General features: G+C 34.6%; 1 protein-coding gene across 2 annotated transcripts in view; it reads right to left on the reverse strand.

Moving 5' to 3' along the window:
- Positions 1-18,928, reverse strand: part of LOC149787798 (lipase maturation factor 2-like) — a 151,935-nt gene that overhangs the window by 112,136 nt on the left and 20,871 nt on the right. For both annotated transcript variants that reach the window (XM_089974009.1, XM_089974008.1), the window contains exons 6-7: positions 12,903-12,928; positions 12,417-12,569 (exon numbers count right to left, since the gene is read on the reverse strand). In XM_089974009.1, coding sequence (XP_089830135.1) covers positions 12,417-12,569; positions 12,903-12,928 — 179 coding nt within the window. The remainder of the gene's footprint in view (positions 1-12,416; positions 12,570-12,902; positions 12,929-18,928) is intronic.

The following is an 18,928-nucleotide window of genomic DNA, read 5'->3' on the forward strand; positions in this document are numbered from 1 at the left end:
TTGTTTTATTTTCAGACTTATTTCTGCAGCCTAATCATATGTCACAAAAGTTTTACTTAAACAAATGGCATCCATGAGAGCCATAGGGTATATGCCATATAGTGAGAGTGCCTTATAAATAAGTACATGATACAGTACTCCCTCAGTATAATGTAATCCCATGGAGCCATATGATATGTGCCTTTGAGTCAGACTATCTGTCTTATGATAAAGCACATGATGCATCTCATTTTACTACCTAATGAATAGGAATTCATGGCCATACTTGCTATGAGATGAACCATGTTATAATGAAGGCCTTGTAGTGAGGGAGTGCTGTAACAGGGTAATCAGTACCATTACTTGGCAGAATCATCAAAATTAATTCTTCTTATTTTCCAATATAAAAGTGAAATATGTCTACAAGGTGTACTCTAGAGACAATTTTGTCTTTTACTGACAGGTGTCCTGTATATACAGGTAAGATATATAATTTAAAGAAAGGAATAATAAAATATTGTCCTTCATGAACAGGTGCCATTTATATGAATGGCAGATTTCAGTGAATTATAAATGTTAATAACTCAAAAAGTACTGAAAAGTTTCCTTATACTACAAGGTGATTAATTTCCATAGGTACCATTTTTTTCTGGCTTGTGCAGGAAATGGCATTTTTGTTGATCTTTAAAGTAGACAAAGCAGGGGATACATTATATACCTACAGTACTCCCTCATTACATATCATAGCACTATGGCAACCATAAAGTGTAAAGCCTTATAATGAGGCCACTGTATAATGAGGCACAGTATAGTTAAAACTTTAAAACCACTTAAGGACACTAGATTCATTACCATACAACCCTTACAACAGGAACTGTGCTAAAATGAAGGACATTATTGTGCAGGAGTGCTGTATGTCAATCTTTTTTTCCCAATGGATCTTTAAATTCATTCCTTCTGCACCATAAAGTCAGGAAAATGTGCATGGTATGAACAAAAGTGAAAACACAGGACACTGAATTGGAGCTGGTTCAAACTTCTTCCATTATCTGGCACTGACAGGCATGGCTTTATGAAACAGTTTATACATGTGAAATAAAAATATACAGGACTTGTACTCTGACAGTTAACATTTGGAATCCAACATCTGTAAGGCCTACACATGGTTTTGCCAGAATCACCTTCCAACAGCTTACTGTATATATTCATGTATACATGGAATCCATCTACATAAACACAATTCTGCTGATTACTCATATGCCTGCAGAAGTGCATTGATGTAATTGCTATGACCAATTTGTGGAATCAACATGCAACTTGACATGCTGGTACATAATGTGATGGCAGATCAGGGTCTATGTTGTTTGCAGTTGGATTCGACTCATATGCAAGTATGCATTGTAAGAGACAATATACGTTTTATTTCCAGTTAGAATTATCTCCCCTAGATAAATATGTATGTCATTTTTCATTCATCCTTATGATTATTACCAAAAGAAGTAGCAATTATTTACATACCAGATATTTAAGACAAGGTCCCAAAAATATTCAACACTTACAAAAAATGATGCATCCAGACTACATGAAATATATTTCTCTTATAATCTGCTTTGTAACCCTAGCCCTAAAGATGCAGGCTGCAATTTCAAGGATAGTCATCAAGAAAATCCAAGTCATGAAAACTATACTGAAAAAATAAACTTACATAGCAGTTCTGACCATCATGTACTTCAAGCATATCATTAGTAATCAATATGTATCTCAGCTGAAATGAATATGTGGGCATATAAAAAACCAAAATGCATATGTTAGCATAGTTACATATAACATATTTGGAGTTGGAAGTGTGTACTAATCTGTGTGTTGCTTGAGTACTTAGAATTTACATTCAAGAACATCATGAAATATCTATGAAAACACCACGTGTACATCATTTCAGTCTACTGTAATGGAACTTCGCATTTTTTTTTTATCATCTGCATACAGGATTTCATTATGTTTATTGATAATATAATTACCAATTACCGCTACAAGCATATATAGGTAAGTGCTAACTACTACAAATATATACAATTTCAAGTGTTTACACTTTAAACAAGAAGAAATTAGGACAATCATTTAGTCTACAAAGACTTTTTTGTCCACTAAATCGTTAATGTATGCATAATCTTACCCATTTTATAATGTATGCATTTTTATTATATATGTATAGCATGTATTTAATATATTTAGTTTTGCTTGATATTTGAGAAAATATGACCAATTTTAAAGTCTGTGATATGCGTGTGTGTCATATATATATATATATATATATATATATATATATATATATATATATATATATAGTCATTTTGTTTGGTGTAAATTTGTGCCACGTGTTTATGTACTTTTGCAGTTTTTTTAATAAAAGAAACTTGTAATAAATTTTTTACAATTGTGTGTTGAAATAATAATTTACATCTTTATTGGAACTGGATAAATTTCAACATCATGACTACCTTTTTTGATTAAAAATTGACAAAAATGTTGCCTACTCGCTGGAGAACATTCAAGATCATGACATATAAGAAAAGTCACACTTTAGGTCTTTGAAATTCCAATTTTTAATTTAATTTCCCAAGGCTGATTAATTTATATATACTGTGAAATATCCACATTTTGACTATATGGGAAAATGAAATCTTCAACTATCTGTTAGATGATTCTCATTCTGGAATCACACATTAATATTGGTATTAACCTTAGCAGTGATTCAAGAAAAGGATGGTTTTATTTGGGTGTAAAATTAATACTGTAATCTCAAAAGGACAAGATACATTTATTCATTTCCTTATCAGGCATGAACAGAGAAAGTGAACAAGCAAATATAAATCTTAAATTTTCCTTGGGCAAGTAAAAAATCAAGACAATTTTATGTTCTGCAGTTGACAGATAAAATGTACAATCATCTTTATGGTCATTTTTAACTAGCTAAACTTAATTAAATATGACTAGTGTCACATATAGTAGCCAGTATCACACTGGACAAAAGGTGGCCACTGACATGTCCAATTATAATAAATAAGAGTATCAAGAACAGTGCAGATGTCAATATCCTGTCTAAGGTGTCATTTGATATGCTCAATCCAAAATGAGATCAAGGAGTTATAACAGTCCAGGTGTCAGTATCTTGTCTGACAAAGGTATGCACTGATACGCTCAATCCAAAATGAGATTATTTAAGAATTCTAACAGTCCAGGTGAAAATATCCTGTTTGATAAAGATTGCCATTACTATGCTTAATCCAAATTGTGATTATCACAGACTTCTAACAGTCCAGGTGTCAATATCTTGTCTGACAAAGGTATCCATTGATATTTTCAGTCCAAATATGTATCAAGGACATCTAACAGTCCCAGTGTCAACAGCCTGCCAACGCTATGCCTAATTCACCCTAAATATATGGATTTCTAACAGTTCATGTGGTGGTACAAGTATCAAAGACTTCTAACAGTCCAGTTGGTGGTTTGAAAATCGGAGACTTTTAACAGTCCCGGTGGTGGTATGAGGATCAAGGATTTCTAACAGTCCAAGTGGTTTTATGAGTATCAAGGGCTTCTATCCATCCTGGTGGTACTGTGAAATACTCTTTTAAGTGGATTAAATTAAATATAAACTATCTTCTAAATTCTATACCACATTTATTTTATTTACTGTACTGTATCTTGACAACAATTCTTTTCAAATATAAGGGCATAATTAAAATGCAGACTCTTACTGATGATCAAAGTCATCCAAGATCTTGATCATATAAATGCCATTACCATGGTTTTGTTGTTTTCACAGCACTTTTACACATGACTGGCAATATCTTGCTGCAGAAATCTGAGTTAAGTGCTTTTCCCAAGAACACACCAAAGCAGCCCACCTTGCAGGCCTGGGCAGGTAGTGAACCTACAATCCTTGGACTACAAAGATCTATGAACCTAAGTTTTACAATAAATGAAAAAGTGTGTGTGTGATTTGGAATTTTAAAGTAGCTTTAACAATTTTTCAGTCATATCGCTATGATGTCTGCAGTGTGACAGTTTATAGCGATGTCTAGCACTGGGGCATCATGCTGCAGACATGTAGAATGATGTCCCACCCAGTCACATTATCATGACACCAGGCCGACCAGTCATAACACTAACCTCTTAATGCTGAGTGCCAAGTGAGGAAGCTGTTAGTACCATTTTTGTAAGACTTTGGTATGACTCTGCTGGGGATCGAAACCACAACCTCCCACATCCGAGGCGGACACTCTAACCACTAGGCCACCGGAGTGGTTAAATAAAATATAGTCTGTAGATCTAGTGACATAGCAAGCTTGGCTGATTGGATGTTAGGCAAGTCAATAAAATACAAAGATCTAGCTTCTTACAGAATCTGTATATAAAAATTACAGTCATGACAAAATAAACTTATTTACCAGGTTGCTCCAAAATACGACTGGAATTTGTTCTCTATAGAGGAAACAAGCGTAGTCATTCAGATAAAAAATTACTCTATTAATATGCACAGATGTTACTCCTTCTTATCAAACTCATCCAGCATCTTGATGATGTACGAGTGCTTTACATGTCTATCAAAATCTGATGAAAAATAAAACTGCTACAGTTTTGTCAAGTTTGACCAATCAGAATCAAGGTTATGTCACAACACGTATAATGCATGAAGTTCACTCATAATTATGGTCAACCAAGATCTTGATGATATAAACCTATTTACAGAGTCTGATATAACTCTGTCAAAAATAGTCTTTATAGAGGTAAAAACAGTTAATTAGATGCATCATCACATCATAATTATGCACAGGCCTCATTCATAATGAAGATCCAACATCATAATGATATTAGCCCAAAGCATGAATAAAATTGGGTCAGAAATACAGCCTTTCTACAAAACTCAACCAATCATATGCAAGATCACATCATCACTAATTGTATTTTTTCCTCTTAATTCAATTCATTATTTATCTGGATGACATAAGCTTATTTACATATTTTACAATGTTATCAGAAACAGAGTCATTGAAGTGTTCACAAACTCAACCACCTATGCCTGGGGTCTCAAACATGCGACCCGCCAAGCCGTATCCTGTGACCTGCAAAATGATAGGTGTCACATGGTGTCATGAAAGATAACAAAAGGTGGTGACTGGCCCTTGGGCAATTGAAAACACCCTCATGCAGCCCTCAGGGTGGTTTGAATTTGAGACCCTTAACCTAATCCAAGACGTAAATGATTTTAAAGTATTTATAAAGTTTGATCAAAGATAGTGGTAACCAGTTCAATCAATCACATGCAAACTCAAACTCAATAATATTTGTGAATCCTATGAATTAGTGAATTTGTGTAAGATCTTGATCATATAATCCCAAATTCACAGATATGGCAAAAATCAGATAACAAAATGTGGTTCCTGGGAGTAACATGCTCAGTTATCCATATGCAAGTTCACTGCATTAATATGCATGGTTGTACCACATTAATATGCATTGATGAGCCCCATTAATATGCATGGATATACCACATTAATATGCATGGATGTACTACATTAATATGCATTGATGAGCCCCATTAATATGCATGGATATACCACATTAATATGCATGGATGTACCATATTAATATGCATGGATATACCACATTAACATGCATGGATGTACCACATTAATATGCACGGATGAGCCCCATTAATATGCATGGATGAGTCCCATTAATATGCATGGATGAGCCCCACTAATATGCATGGATGTACCACATTAATATGCATGATTTACCACATTAATACGCATGGATGAACCCCATTAATATGCACGGATGTACCACATTAATATGCATGGATGAGCCCCATTAATATGCATGGATGAGCCCCATTAATATGCATGGATGTACCAATTTAATACACATGATGTACCACATTAATACGCATGGATGTACCACATTAATATGCATGGAAGAGCCCCATTAACATGCATGGATGAGACCCATTAATATGCATGGCTTCTAGAGTAATAACAAGCTCAGCAGAGCAAATGTAAGATTACCACATTGGTATATGTTGATCTTGCTCATTATCGAATGTGTCCAAAATCTTGATGATATAATATACCCATATTTTAAACTTGATCCAAATGAGATCAAAAACAAAGTGGTGCCCAGCTAAGCCAGTCAGATGCAAGATTACCTCCTTAATACACATGAATCTCATTCTTTATCAAGTTATTCCAAGAATTTGATGATATTTGCACAAATTCCAAGTTTGACTGAAACTGCATCAGAAATACGGACTCCACAGAGTTAACAAGCAACTGCCATAGATAAGATCACTTGGCCTTATGACCAGGTGTGCTCTAACATCAATGTGTTCACCGAAATAGATTAACTTTCTATTAATTGTTTAAAGGGAAATACATATACTTGGTGGAAAGAAATTCAAGGAATATCAACCTGTGAAAGGAAAAGTTATTTCTTTAAGAAAGCACATAGGATATAGAGAACAATTTTATATATATATATATATATATATATATATATATATATATATATATATATATATGATCTGGCCAGAAATATTTTGCAAGGACCTGGAGTGTGGACATATCCCCCGCAATTGACTCTCCTACAAAGTAGTTACTTGCATAATGATAACGAGTAAAATAAACAATGCATACTCTTCACGGAAAATACATCAATTAATCAATTAGATAAATATATAAATATATCCAATACAATACAACGACTTGAGGGAAGGAAGTTAAGAAGCATAACATTTGGTTCAAAGAAAGTTTGTTGAGAAAATAAGAAACTAGAAATGTATTCAGCTATCTAATATGTCCAGCCAGTGTCTGAAATGACCAAACAGAATAACACAGGCATAAAATGTCAGTGGACTAAGTGGATAATTATTTCAGGTCAACTGCATTCAAATATTTGAGACCGTGTCATCATTTTCTTTGTAATGTATTGCTGTCAAGCAATTGTTTTATACCTTTAACCTTGTTTTCAATACACATCATACAGATGAGTAGATACTTATTAAAGATTGTGAAAAGGGTAAGATCTTGGTAAAATTATCCTGTGGAAATCAAAGTTAGGAAGACAGGCAATAAAGGCCACAACTCTTTTAAACCAAAGCTATCTGTGATGGATGCATCAGAGATGGACACCACTCACTCCAATTACTTGGGAGGACATTAAACAAAGAAACTTGTGTCAGGAAACAAAATTTGGGAGAATGGACAATCTGGGTACATGAAGCCCTCTAAATCACAAAGAATACTGGAAATCTGACTTATTCAAGGTCTCATTAATATAAAGGTGCATGATAAATTTGGTTGAAAACTTGTGCTATGGAAACCGAAGAAGAACAGATGATCAGTGGTCCTTAACTCTTCTAAATGATAACAGGGAATGTTGGAAATTACACCCATTCTGGGTCTCAACCATATAAAGCAGCATACCAAATTTGACTAAAATCCAACAATTCTTGTTAAAAAATGCTGCAGAAATCAAACCCAGGAAGACTGTTAATAGGAGGCAGATATTTTGTAAATGGTGTTGTGGAAGCTTCAAAATGGAACTCAAAGAAGGTCCCTTCAATTTAAACTCCAATAAAAAATTTCATTGCAAAAACAACAAATATTGGTAAAGTAATGCTTTGGAAACCAAAGTCAAGAAAACTGGCAGTCAGGAGGCACAACGCAGAATGATATTGTGGAATCCTGGAAATTAAATTAATTAAAGTCTCATAAATAAAAAGTTCATATCAAAAGTGGTTTAAATCCAACAAAAACCCTGGTTAAGTAATGCTGTGCAAGCCAAAGTCAGGTGGACGAGCACATGGGGGTGAGTTGGGGGAGGGTGGTGCTTAACTCATTCAAGGACTCAGCAAAGTACAAAATTTGGCTCAAATGAAGAAAGAAAAAAAAGACTGGGTAAAGTTATGCTGCATAAATTAAACAGGAGGATGGGCAATCAGGGCGCACAGCTTCTGTAAATTACACTGCAGAATACTGGAAAGGTCACTCATTAAAGGCCTCATCAATATAAAACTGCACACCTATGTATTTAATGTCAAACATGCCTCAGTAAAATAATGCTGTGGAAACTGAAGTCAGAACAATGATCAGATATGTGGCATAAAACTTCTAAAATCTTTAACACATTAATCCTTGGAGGATTTTGTCATTTTCGCCTGAAAATCATGTAGGAAACACATTTTGAAAGCTATTTCTGAATAGATCCAAAAACACCAAATCCCCAGTGATATTTCAATAATATATTGCCTAGGTGTGTTAGAAACATAGTTTTTCATTGGCTATTTGACTCGCACATGAGCAGAAGGGTAAAAGTTGGACTTTTTTTGTGCTAAACGAGCTATTTTTGTATCGAGACCACTCTTTATTTCAAATGCCCATCTTATCCTACTTTTTGCAAAGGGTCATCTGTCTGTTTGCAGTTCATACTAGTTTGCCTTAGATCTGAGACCAAAAAGTCTCAAATCCGGACACAAAATTGGATTCCAACCATGGGCGAATTTTGGGTAGAAAAAAGTTCGGTCCAAAAAATGAGTTTTTTTTAAAATCTATATTTTGTAGTGCAACTAGATTATCCAGATTATTTTGTATCATTGTAGAGCTACATCTGTCTACCTTTCTATAATACCACCCACTTTAGTGTATCATGCATGACCATGATGCTACAGAGCTTGGCAGTAGGCTACTACCTCCTGCCCTGTTAAGTCGTCGTTAGGGGTTAATGTGTTAAGATCTCGAGATCACTTGTGTAACTTTAAACCCTGAAACTGTTTATTTGTGGACCATACACAACAGCCTCTTTGGCAATAGCACACCTGCCAACCCCTTGAGAGGAATAAGTATAACCCAAGTGGCAAAAAATGCATATCTGAGCATAAAATGTGTATGCTACAAATTATATACCATAACTACAATAAGCAGTATGAAAACTGCACATTTAGGTTTGATACTAATCTGGATCTGCAGCTGGTTAAAATTCTTGTCACAAATGGGTAAAATCCATTTGAATTACTATCACAATTCAGAACTAAACAAATTATTTATGTACAATACTCACCTGAACCAGTCTATATGTCTAACTTTCACTGAATGACCATAAAGTCAAGTCCAGAAATTATGCAATGAGCATAAAGATGTTCAACCCAACACTTGTGTGTTCATTAGTACTTTCAAGACTGGACTATTGTAACTCAATTCTGTCTGGTTCATCTCAATATCTACTCCAGAAACTTCAAAAAGTTCAAAACACAGCTGCTCGGATCATACTTAGAGTACCACGATCAGAGCACACCTCCCCGCTACTCTGTACCCTATACTGGCTATCCATTCAATCCAGAATCAAACACAAAATTTGTTCGCTGTGCTACGTTTCACTGTCGGACTCTAGTCCAACATACCTATTCGATCTCAACCATGTGTACACAGCAGCAAGATACTTATGCTCCTCTTCTGACAATCTTATACTCATTATTCCCACTATGAAAACAAAGTCATATGGACAGCGTTCTTTTGCATACCATGGCCCAGCAACGTGGAATGAATTGCCCACTGAACTTAGACACAAAGATCACATTCAAGAGGGCTCTCTAAACTCACTTATTTCGACTGCAAGAACAAACTTAAAGACCTAATAATGTTTCATACCTGAAATATTCTCAGCATGTTTTTTATTTTTTAATGTTTTTCTAATTTCATGGTGTTTGTTTCTGTAATATCATTATATGTTTTTTATCTTATAGGTGTTGTCTAATGTTGTAAAGCGCTCAGAGCTTCTAAAGATTAGGCACTATACAAAGTCCTCATTATTATTATTATTATTATTATTATTATTATTAATCAAAACCCTATCAGAAATAAGGCTTTCTGAGAGTTAAATTCAACCATAGAGATGCAAATCACCTGATTATTATGTATGGATCTTGCTGAAAAACATCCGAGATCTTAATGATATAAGCATATATTCTGAGTTTGATTCAAACAGGATTAGAAATAACATTTCCAAAACTGTAACCAACAACTGTTGATGGGCAATTGGATGATGCGTAATGGATGCAGGGTCATACAATAAACTTGCTTCAAACTTAAGGATGCCAAACCCTGCATCAATGAAGTGGCCACCATCATACATATGACAGAACCAGAGCATCAAATAGAGAATGTACTCAACATTAGAAGAGGCAATGACAAAACAATGACACTCAGCCAGCAATGAAATTCATACTAGATTATTGTCACTGCTGATTACTTATTAAACTATGTTTACCCCAAAAAAGCCCAGAATAGGACTTAACATATATTCTTGAGTCTCATATTTCTTAGCCAGTTGTTTTTAGCATTGGGAAGAAGCCCATGTTTTGGCACAGTATATGATTAAAAAAAAAAAATTTTGTTGCAAAGATAAAAGTGTTCTGAAAAACCACTGGCAACTTCAGTGTATTTAAACCTGATCTTCCCAGTCTGAACTTTTCATTTCAGTATAGTTAAGGAATGCTTTTTTGCTAGCTGATCCATAATTAATTTTATCTTTGCAGCTGATGTACCAGGCAAGCCCAGGTTCCTCCAATGTCCGAAAATATTCTGAGAAAAATCTTACTGTCATCCTCTTCTTTCAATCAGCTCCATCTGAACTGATACTTTACTGACTAGTCAAAGTTGGTTGTGTCCGTACATTTTCCTCTTTCAACAGATTTCAATTCCATGCAAACCATGAAGGGATCTGGAGTGTGCAAGACATTACTCAAAAATACATAATGAATTAACTCATTTGGCCCCAATCCCGCCTGTAGGTGTGATGAGGCTGTACCCTATTTCCGAGCTCTGCAGCATCAAGGTCATTTAAGATACACCAAAGTGGGTGGTATTACAAAAAAGCAGACAGATATAGCTCTACAATGATACCAAATAATCTTTAGTTTTAGTAGCACTACAAAATACAGAGGGAAAAACCTAATTTTTTAAAATCATTTTTTCCCACCCAATATCCGCTTGTGGTCAGAATGCTATTTTGTGTCTGGATTTTAGACCTTTCGGCCTCAGATCTAAGGCAGACTGGTCTGAACTGCACACATACAGGTGAACCTTTGCAAAAACTAGGATAATGTGGTCATTTGGAATAAAGAGTGGTTTCCATACGAAAATGATGGGTCCATTAAGAAAAAAAAAAAAAAGAAAAAAAATATATACAAAATCTAACTTTTACCCTTCTGCTCATGCGCAAGCAAAATAACCAATGGAAAACGGTGTTTCTAATAGTCTCATGGAAAATCTGTTGAAAGCCGATGTATTACGATGTATTCAGAAATAGCCCCCATGGCCGAATGAGTTAATGAAACAATGAACAATTCCCACATGCATGGTTAACTACAGGTATATGGTGTCTTGGTGTTTATCTACCTTCTTTCTCACTTGAATTACATCCAGGAACAAGTATGCTGATTTTTAAAAAAAAATGTTTTTGATGGAGAAATGTCAGATGTGTTTAGTAGATTTCACAAGACTACATGCAGACATGCACATTGACAACCTATAAAATTAGGGACAAGAGGGAAAACATCCGTGATTCTATTGAAAATTATGTGAAACTTACAAGCAGCAAAGAAAAGTTCCAAATGAAAGTCAGAAGAATGATAAAATCATTTAGAAACATTACAAAACATGTCTATGTACAGATGTACTATTTGCAGTAAACAGTTCTGTGTATTTTTAATTGTCCTCCAAACTGCTTCAGCTCTGCCAAAAGATCCTTTTCCAATATCATTTCATGACTATCAGGATGGGTTTACAATCACTGTTCGACATTTTTAAGTCAAGGTACACATGAAAGGTTAATAAAAACACTGCCAATTATAGTTTGCAAGTAAACACAAATGTTGCTGAAATCTAATAAAAATAACAAACAAAGAAACAAGATGCTATATCATAAAGAAAACATGAGCGAAATGAAACATTCTGGCATGAATGCATGAAACGTATATGCATTCTGGCATAAATGGCATGAAACACATATGTTACGAATTACCATTAAAGACTTGGAAGGACCGAGATGAACTGTTCTGATTATAATAATATGTTATATGCAGAAAACTGGTCTTATGTCGCAAATTACCATAAAGACAGGAAAGGACTGAAAACACTTCCAAGATGTATGCCGGAAATTGACGATATGATACAAATTACTGGAAAAAGAAGTTAAGGTACTGAAAATTCTCATATATGATTTCATCTTCCACAAAAATTTTCTTTTGGATTATTTTTTAAAATGAAAAATCATGATTTTTGTATATGGTGGCATGATTCATGAACAAGCTTGGCAACTCGGGACATTCATTCCAAATTTGGAGCAATGAGCATCTCTGCTACTTTTGCCTGTCTTACCTGTGACCAGAAGGCTAACAGTCTGTGGGAACGAACAGGTGAGAAGAACAGGAATGGAATGGCAATCTCTATAACATATGTAGCAACACAGCTCAATTTTAGGAACCACACAGGTAGATGGTGCCACCACCAGGCTAAGGGTGTGGGGATACACTGTGGACAAAGGAAACAATGTCAGAATAGATAAGGGAAGAAAACTATTATTATTTAATAGCATTACAGTCATTTTTAGTAAAATTTCATCATATTATTACAAGTTTACTATTTGGTGAGATCATAATTACAACTGAATGATATTTCAATAAAGTCCATATTTTTGGCAAATCAAATATTAGCAGAATATACAAGATCTAGATTCTTACTAATCAAACTCTGCCATGTGAAAATAAATATTGAATATAAACATATCTATTTGCCATGAAATGCTTCTGAATCATTTATTTTAAGTTTAATTAAATTTGTTCAATTGTCTTAAGTTTTACATACCTGAGATTCAAAGTGCCATGTCAGTGCTGAAAAATACAATATGAACTGTCATTTATTTTCCATATTAAAAATCTATTTTTTATTTTTCAAGAACCAATTTTCAAAGTAAATTAAGTTTCTTTGACAGAACTTACTCATAATAACACTGGAATATGACCACTACCATGCACCCCCATTACGTGTTTAGGCTCGAATAAACAGTAACACAGAAAGAGTGAAAACAACAAGCTTTTTAAAATATAACAATAATTTATTTTATTGGAAAATTCTGTAAACATGAAAAAAGGAGAAGAACTTACAGTTTCAAGAATCAAATCCAAAAATAATCCAAGAATAATTCATGAATTAAATTGCGAAAGTCCTAGTAATAAATGTTCTAATAATTTCAAGTTCGAATCCTGATGGAAAATCCAAGATGGATGATGATGACGTATGCTGTAGTCAGTACTGTGCTTATCTACAGTTCCTTGTAGAAATCCAAATAATGGTACTCCGGTGTTGGAAATCCAAATTAAATTTGTAAGCAATCCTCAAAATATTTCCAGAGAATAAAGAATTAATCCTTTTGAAATCCAACTGTTCTGAAGAAAATTACAACTTAATATCTGGCTACAACAAACTAACTTGACATCAGTGTAAAAAGCCCCCAAACAGGGAACTCTCTCTCAAAACAAAGATTATATTTGTATCATAAGATGCAGTTTCGAAATTCCCTGAAATCAGAGGGGGATCAGATGATCATGTTTATATCACATACACAGAATATGGCCTTGATTAGACCAATGATTTTATTCCCAGAATAAAAATTTTAAAAAAAGTTTACTTCTTAACCCACATAGTCCCATCATGACCTTGACAACAACCAATCATTTTAAAATAAAATAGAACTTTGTTTACTAATTCTGAATCCAGGTCAGAATTTAGATAACACCTATTGTTTATAAACTAACAATCAAGGTCAAAAATTTTTCTGAAAAAGTATCATCTCTAGTGAATAAATTTACATTACAATAGCATGTAATAAAAATAAATAAAAACAATTATATAAATATATATATAAAATCAGATATATGTAATACCCCCCAATATATAAAAATCCAGTTCTCCAGTTACATTTTAGCTATAAGAAAAGCTAACGTTGTGTGCCCACAAAGCAATCTCTCGTTGGACAGTGGGATTGACACCAAATCCAATTCATACTTCTGTTATTACTGGAGTGGAATGTATACTCTGCGAGTAGGATGAACTGTGGGGATGTTGGGAAGGTGTGTCTATATTAGGATCTGGTAAGTATTATTGAAGAAAAATGTTTTACTCCAAAATTTTGTTTCTTTTTCATTAACCAATCATAATACCTTTGGTGAATAGGTAAGTGGAGGTGGGAGTTACATTTCTTAATCCAGAGAAGGCTCATCTCTATCCCCCCTATAAGGTATGTGAGGCAGCTTCATTTCTTGGAATATAATGAGGCTGTAGTGATAAATCCATATGCCTTGATATGACTGACAAAGTATTTTCTCCTGCAAATCCATCTGTTGTGGTTTTGTGGGTTTAACACAATTTTTCAGCAATGATAAATTACAAGTCAGCCAGAATAACTGATGGAGGACAAACAAGAAAAAACCTTAGTTAGAAACCACCATCCCAATGGAGGCTACTGGCAAACTTTCTCACATATCCATATTATCTGAGCCAAGAGGTGAGATGGCAGTGGTTGGTGAAGGTGAGCACCTTATACCACTTGGCCACATCCAGCAGAAGACACAGCCACATCACTGAAAAGCTGTTGAATATCTAGGAAGATAGCCTGTTGCATTGCTGCTGTGGGTTCCACCAGATGAAACTGAGCCCTTTGAGAATAAAGATTTCTGAGGTCAAGTCAGAGTAAGAGGGGCCTCCATCCTATGACTTGTATACGTTTGAGAACATCTGCACTCCAATGCAATGCTGGTTGTGATTGCCTAACCTTATAGCCACAATAAGCAATAATTTCATCTGGGTTAAATCTCTGTGTAGAGAGCAAATAAAATATCTTGTCCAGGGCAGTACAGCCTGAGCAAAGGTATCAACCTTTCCTTTTGTCAAAGGCAATAATAGACAGTCTTCATCTTTGTACCTGCTTAGTTTATTTGAGGAACCCTCACTAGTCCTGCAGGTGGCCCTGATATGAAGGGTCCAGTGTTGAAATGGGGTTCACCACAAAATGCCCATGATCAGTAACCTATTCTTGGAAACGATAATAGGACCGTTATAAGCAAAATCTAACCATCCTGACCAAACTGCAGATAGTTTGCTTGACCAACAAGGCCTGTTTTCACGTCATAGCAAGTACAGATAGGCTGTCATACCACTGCAGAATCAATGAACGTACTGCTCATGGACTCGTCCTCTCTTTTACTGGTGTGCCATTTTCCTTACTATTATCTGTGTGCTACACCTGGTCAAGACTGTAGCCCCATTATTCACCGTCCAATATCTGCATATTGCATGTCTGTCCTGAATCAGAACCCAAACATTCCAAACATTTAGTATGATTATCCTCAGTCAGTTCAAGTCCTTACACCGAGAGAACTTAATCCTGCCCATTATGTGGACACCTGTGAATATAGCGAGCAAAATAATAGCTTTAAAAGGTGAAGGTCATGCAACTTACAGTGAGGTGGATTATAGTGAAAAATGCAAATGCATACGAATATTACATACATGACCATTTTAGTATGCAATATTAGTCAGTGAGTGACAAAGGTATAGTAGGTAAAGTACATGATTTGAATGGACATACTAGCGACCAGAGCAGTTTATATCTTTCAAGCATTGCTTCAACTTACTGTGAACTGGACACTAGTAAACAACATAGATTTCATCAGAAATTAGCTGCAAGCCTTCCCGGTAATATTATACAGTCAATTACCTAAAATTGTGTGAACACTGGTGGCCTAGTGGTTAGAGTGTCTGCCTCATATGCAGGAGGTCATGTGTTCGAACCCCGGCAGAGTCATACCAAAGACTTACAAAAATGGTACTAACAGCTGCCTCGCTTGGCGCTCAGCATTAAGAGGTTAGTGTTAAGACTGGTCGGCCTGGTTTCAGGATAATGTGACTGGGTGGGACATCATTCTACATGTCTGCGACATGATGCCCCAGTGCTAGGCATCATTATCAACTGCCACACTGCAGACATCGTAGCAATATGACTGAAACATTGTTAAAGCCAAGTTAAAAAGCCAAATCACACACACACACACACACACACACACACACACACACACACCTAAAAGTGTTGCATAAAAATGATGTGAAGTGGACTCCAGTGAACAAATAAGTGTCTATGACCACAAATGTACAAGCCAAGTACACATTATTGACTGAATGTACAAGTTACCATGGCAGGTATAACAACAAGATGCCAATATATATTGTACAGCTAAGTTGATATTCTTATAAAGTTAGAAAACTTTATTTCTGACAGAAAAAAAGATATATATAAATGGAGCTTATTCCCCTTATATAATAATTTCTCCAACTCCCTCAATAGTGTGGAAAATACCACTTGATACAGGATTATGCAATATCTCTGAAAAAAAGCATGCTTCTCAGCATGAGCAGAAGTAGTAAGTGATATATGGACAGGATTTGGTGCAAATCCCTCCATCCAAGGAAAGATCACTCTTGTCCAACTCTACTCTATGTGAGCAGACAACTTTTATAGCTAAAATTTAACTTGGAAGGGCTTGATTTGCCAGGCAGTGGTCATACTCCAAAGATTTTATGAATGTGTAACATATCTGAAGAAACCTTATACTTTGCCAAAACTTACAAAGTAAGGGAGGATCAAGATATTTACAGTTTACTTACCCTAAATGAGAATAATATTTAAAGGAAATCATTGTTGACTTTACTATCAGAATTTAAGCTCCATACCACTGAACTATTTTCAGTTCAATATTTAGAAGGTTTGGTTTGGTGTTTTTCATTATTTAGTGCCAAGGCAATTTAAGTTAAGTGCCTTGTTCAAGGATACACCTTGGTCGCTGACCCAGGCTTGTCAGATGTTATGATTTGGATCATTACCTTTCTGGTATGCTAACCACTGAGCCAATGCAGCTCCTAAAATCTGTATTAGAATATTACAATATGGTCAACATCTTAAGTTTATTGTGCCATGAAATTTTGTTAACAAACAACTGACCAGACAGCAAATGTTATCACTTGACATCATTTACTTTGTATTTTGAAGACCAATTTCCTATTTCTGATACAAGACCTATACTTATTATTAAAACATGATGTCACAAATGATGCTGTAACATCAAACAATGTTATAAATGAACTAACATCATATTACAAAAAAGTGTAATGCAGTTAGCAGTTCATTATACAGCAAATTCTTTTACAGTAAAGACTGTTTAAAGCCTTTCACTGGGGACTAGGATTTTAATAACACCATAACCAAGTAATTTTATATATTACCAACCAATGCATCATTTAGTTTTCAAAATGTTTATGACATGTCCTTGTCAATCTACATGTCACTAATGTTGGGACATACATGGAGTAAACAATTTATATTGTAACAGTTACTGTCAGAAAAATTTAGTTCAGCTCATATGCAATGGTAATTAAATTTTCAAATAACATACTTGTTCAAATAAAAACAAAATAACCCAGTAGGTTTAAGCATCTAATGAAAGAGTTAACTTATATATGTATCAGCTAATGAATCTTAAACAAAACATTTCATGTGAAAATGTATCTGTTCATTAATTTAAAGACAAGTAAATAAATATTTATGTGGATGGAAAGAAGTTGTCATTAGTCATCTGATTTTTATTAATCTGAGATTCCTTGGTGTCACTCTGAGCCTGAAGGTAGTCAAATGTCCACCAAGCTATTGCAAACATTGCTGTGTTTGGGTATGATGGCTGTCACTAAATTATCATCATCCTTGCCACTTCCAGTAGCCCAAACATCAGTTGCTTTGTGGTGATCACTAATTTCTCGAACAATATCTTCAACTGCTGGTATTGCAGATGTGACAAAGTCACAATCGGAATTAAGTAATTTGATAAATCAACCAGACCCAAGGAGACATCACGCACCATAGTAAGGGGAACATCATCACTGCTATCATGGGTAATGACATATGTTGACCTTGCCTTAACAAATAGTTTGCAAAACAATCTTTGGAAACATCATGCCATGCACAATAAATCATACTGACTGAACACAGTAAATTTATTACAGACTCACTTAATTTGTCAAGACCAATGAGGTATCTTTGGATTAAAGCAAGTCAGTACTCTGACTTCAAACTGAAGATTGCTCCTTGGCCATTCCACTGCAGAACAGAAGCTGTTCGATGATAATCAAAACCAATTACTCAACATAAAGATATAAAATTATATCCAAAGGATATTTCTCACAAAGCTTTGTTTAAAAAACCCACAAAACAAAATAATTTCTTTTAATACTTTAATTTCATTGAACTGGCAACCCATTATTCTAACCTACCAACAATGAAAGAGGTATGGTTTAATTGACAGCCATGGTTTACTTGACTTCAGTGCATTGGGTGATAAAATTGACCTAATTTCATTGATGTATCATAAAAATCAAATCCTATAACAAATTAAAATTTGTAAATAGAAATGTCATAATAAAGCCTTTGGAATATACAGTAATTAGGAAATTGGTCTGGGAAATTAAACTCAAACATTCGAGTAGAGAAAACATTTTATTCAAGAATGTAATAAACAATTTTTGCTGTATTTTCCTGAATATCAATCTTCATGGTTTGTTGGTACTTAAATTTTTCAATGAAAGTCTTTGCTTGCAAATTGAAGAAATTATTTAATTTTTTTCATCAATTCCTGGTAAAATGAACACTGAACTTTTTTCTCTCCTAGGATAAATCCATTGAGATCATGTGAATTTGTGACATGTTGAAGGTCATCCTATTAATAAAGCTCTGAAAAATCAAATATGATACAAAATTTATACATGGTGTGGATGTTCTTATAGCTTAT

This window comes from Sinohyriopsis cumingii, chromosome 11, assembly GCF_028554795.1.
Source record: "Sinohyriopsis cumingii isolate HCF-2022 chromosome 11, ASM2855479v2, whole genome shotgun sequence".
In the NCBI taxonomy this organism is placed as follows: Eukaryota; Metazoa; Mollusca; class Bivalvia; order Unionida; family Unionidae; genus Sinohyriopsis; species Sinohyriopsis cumingii.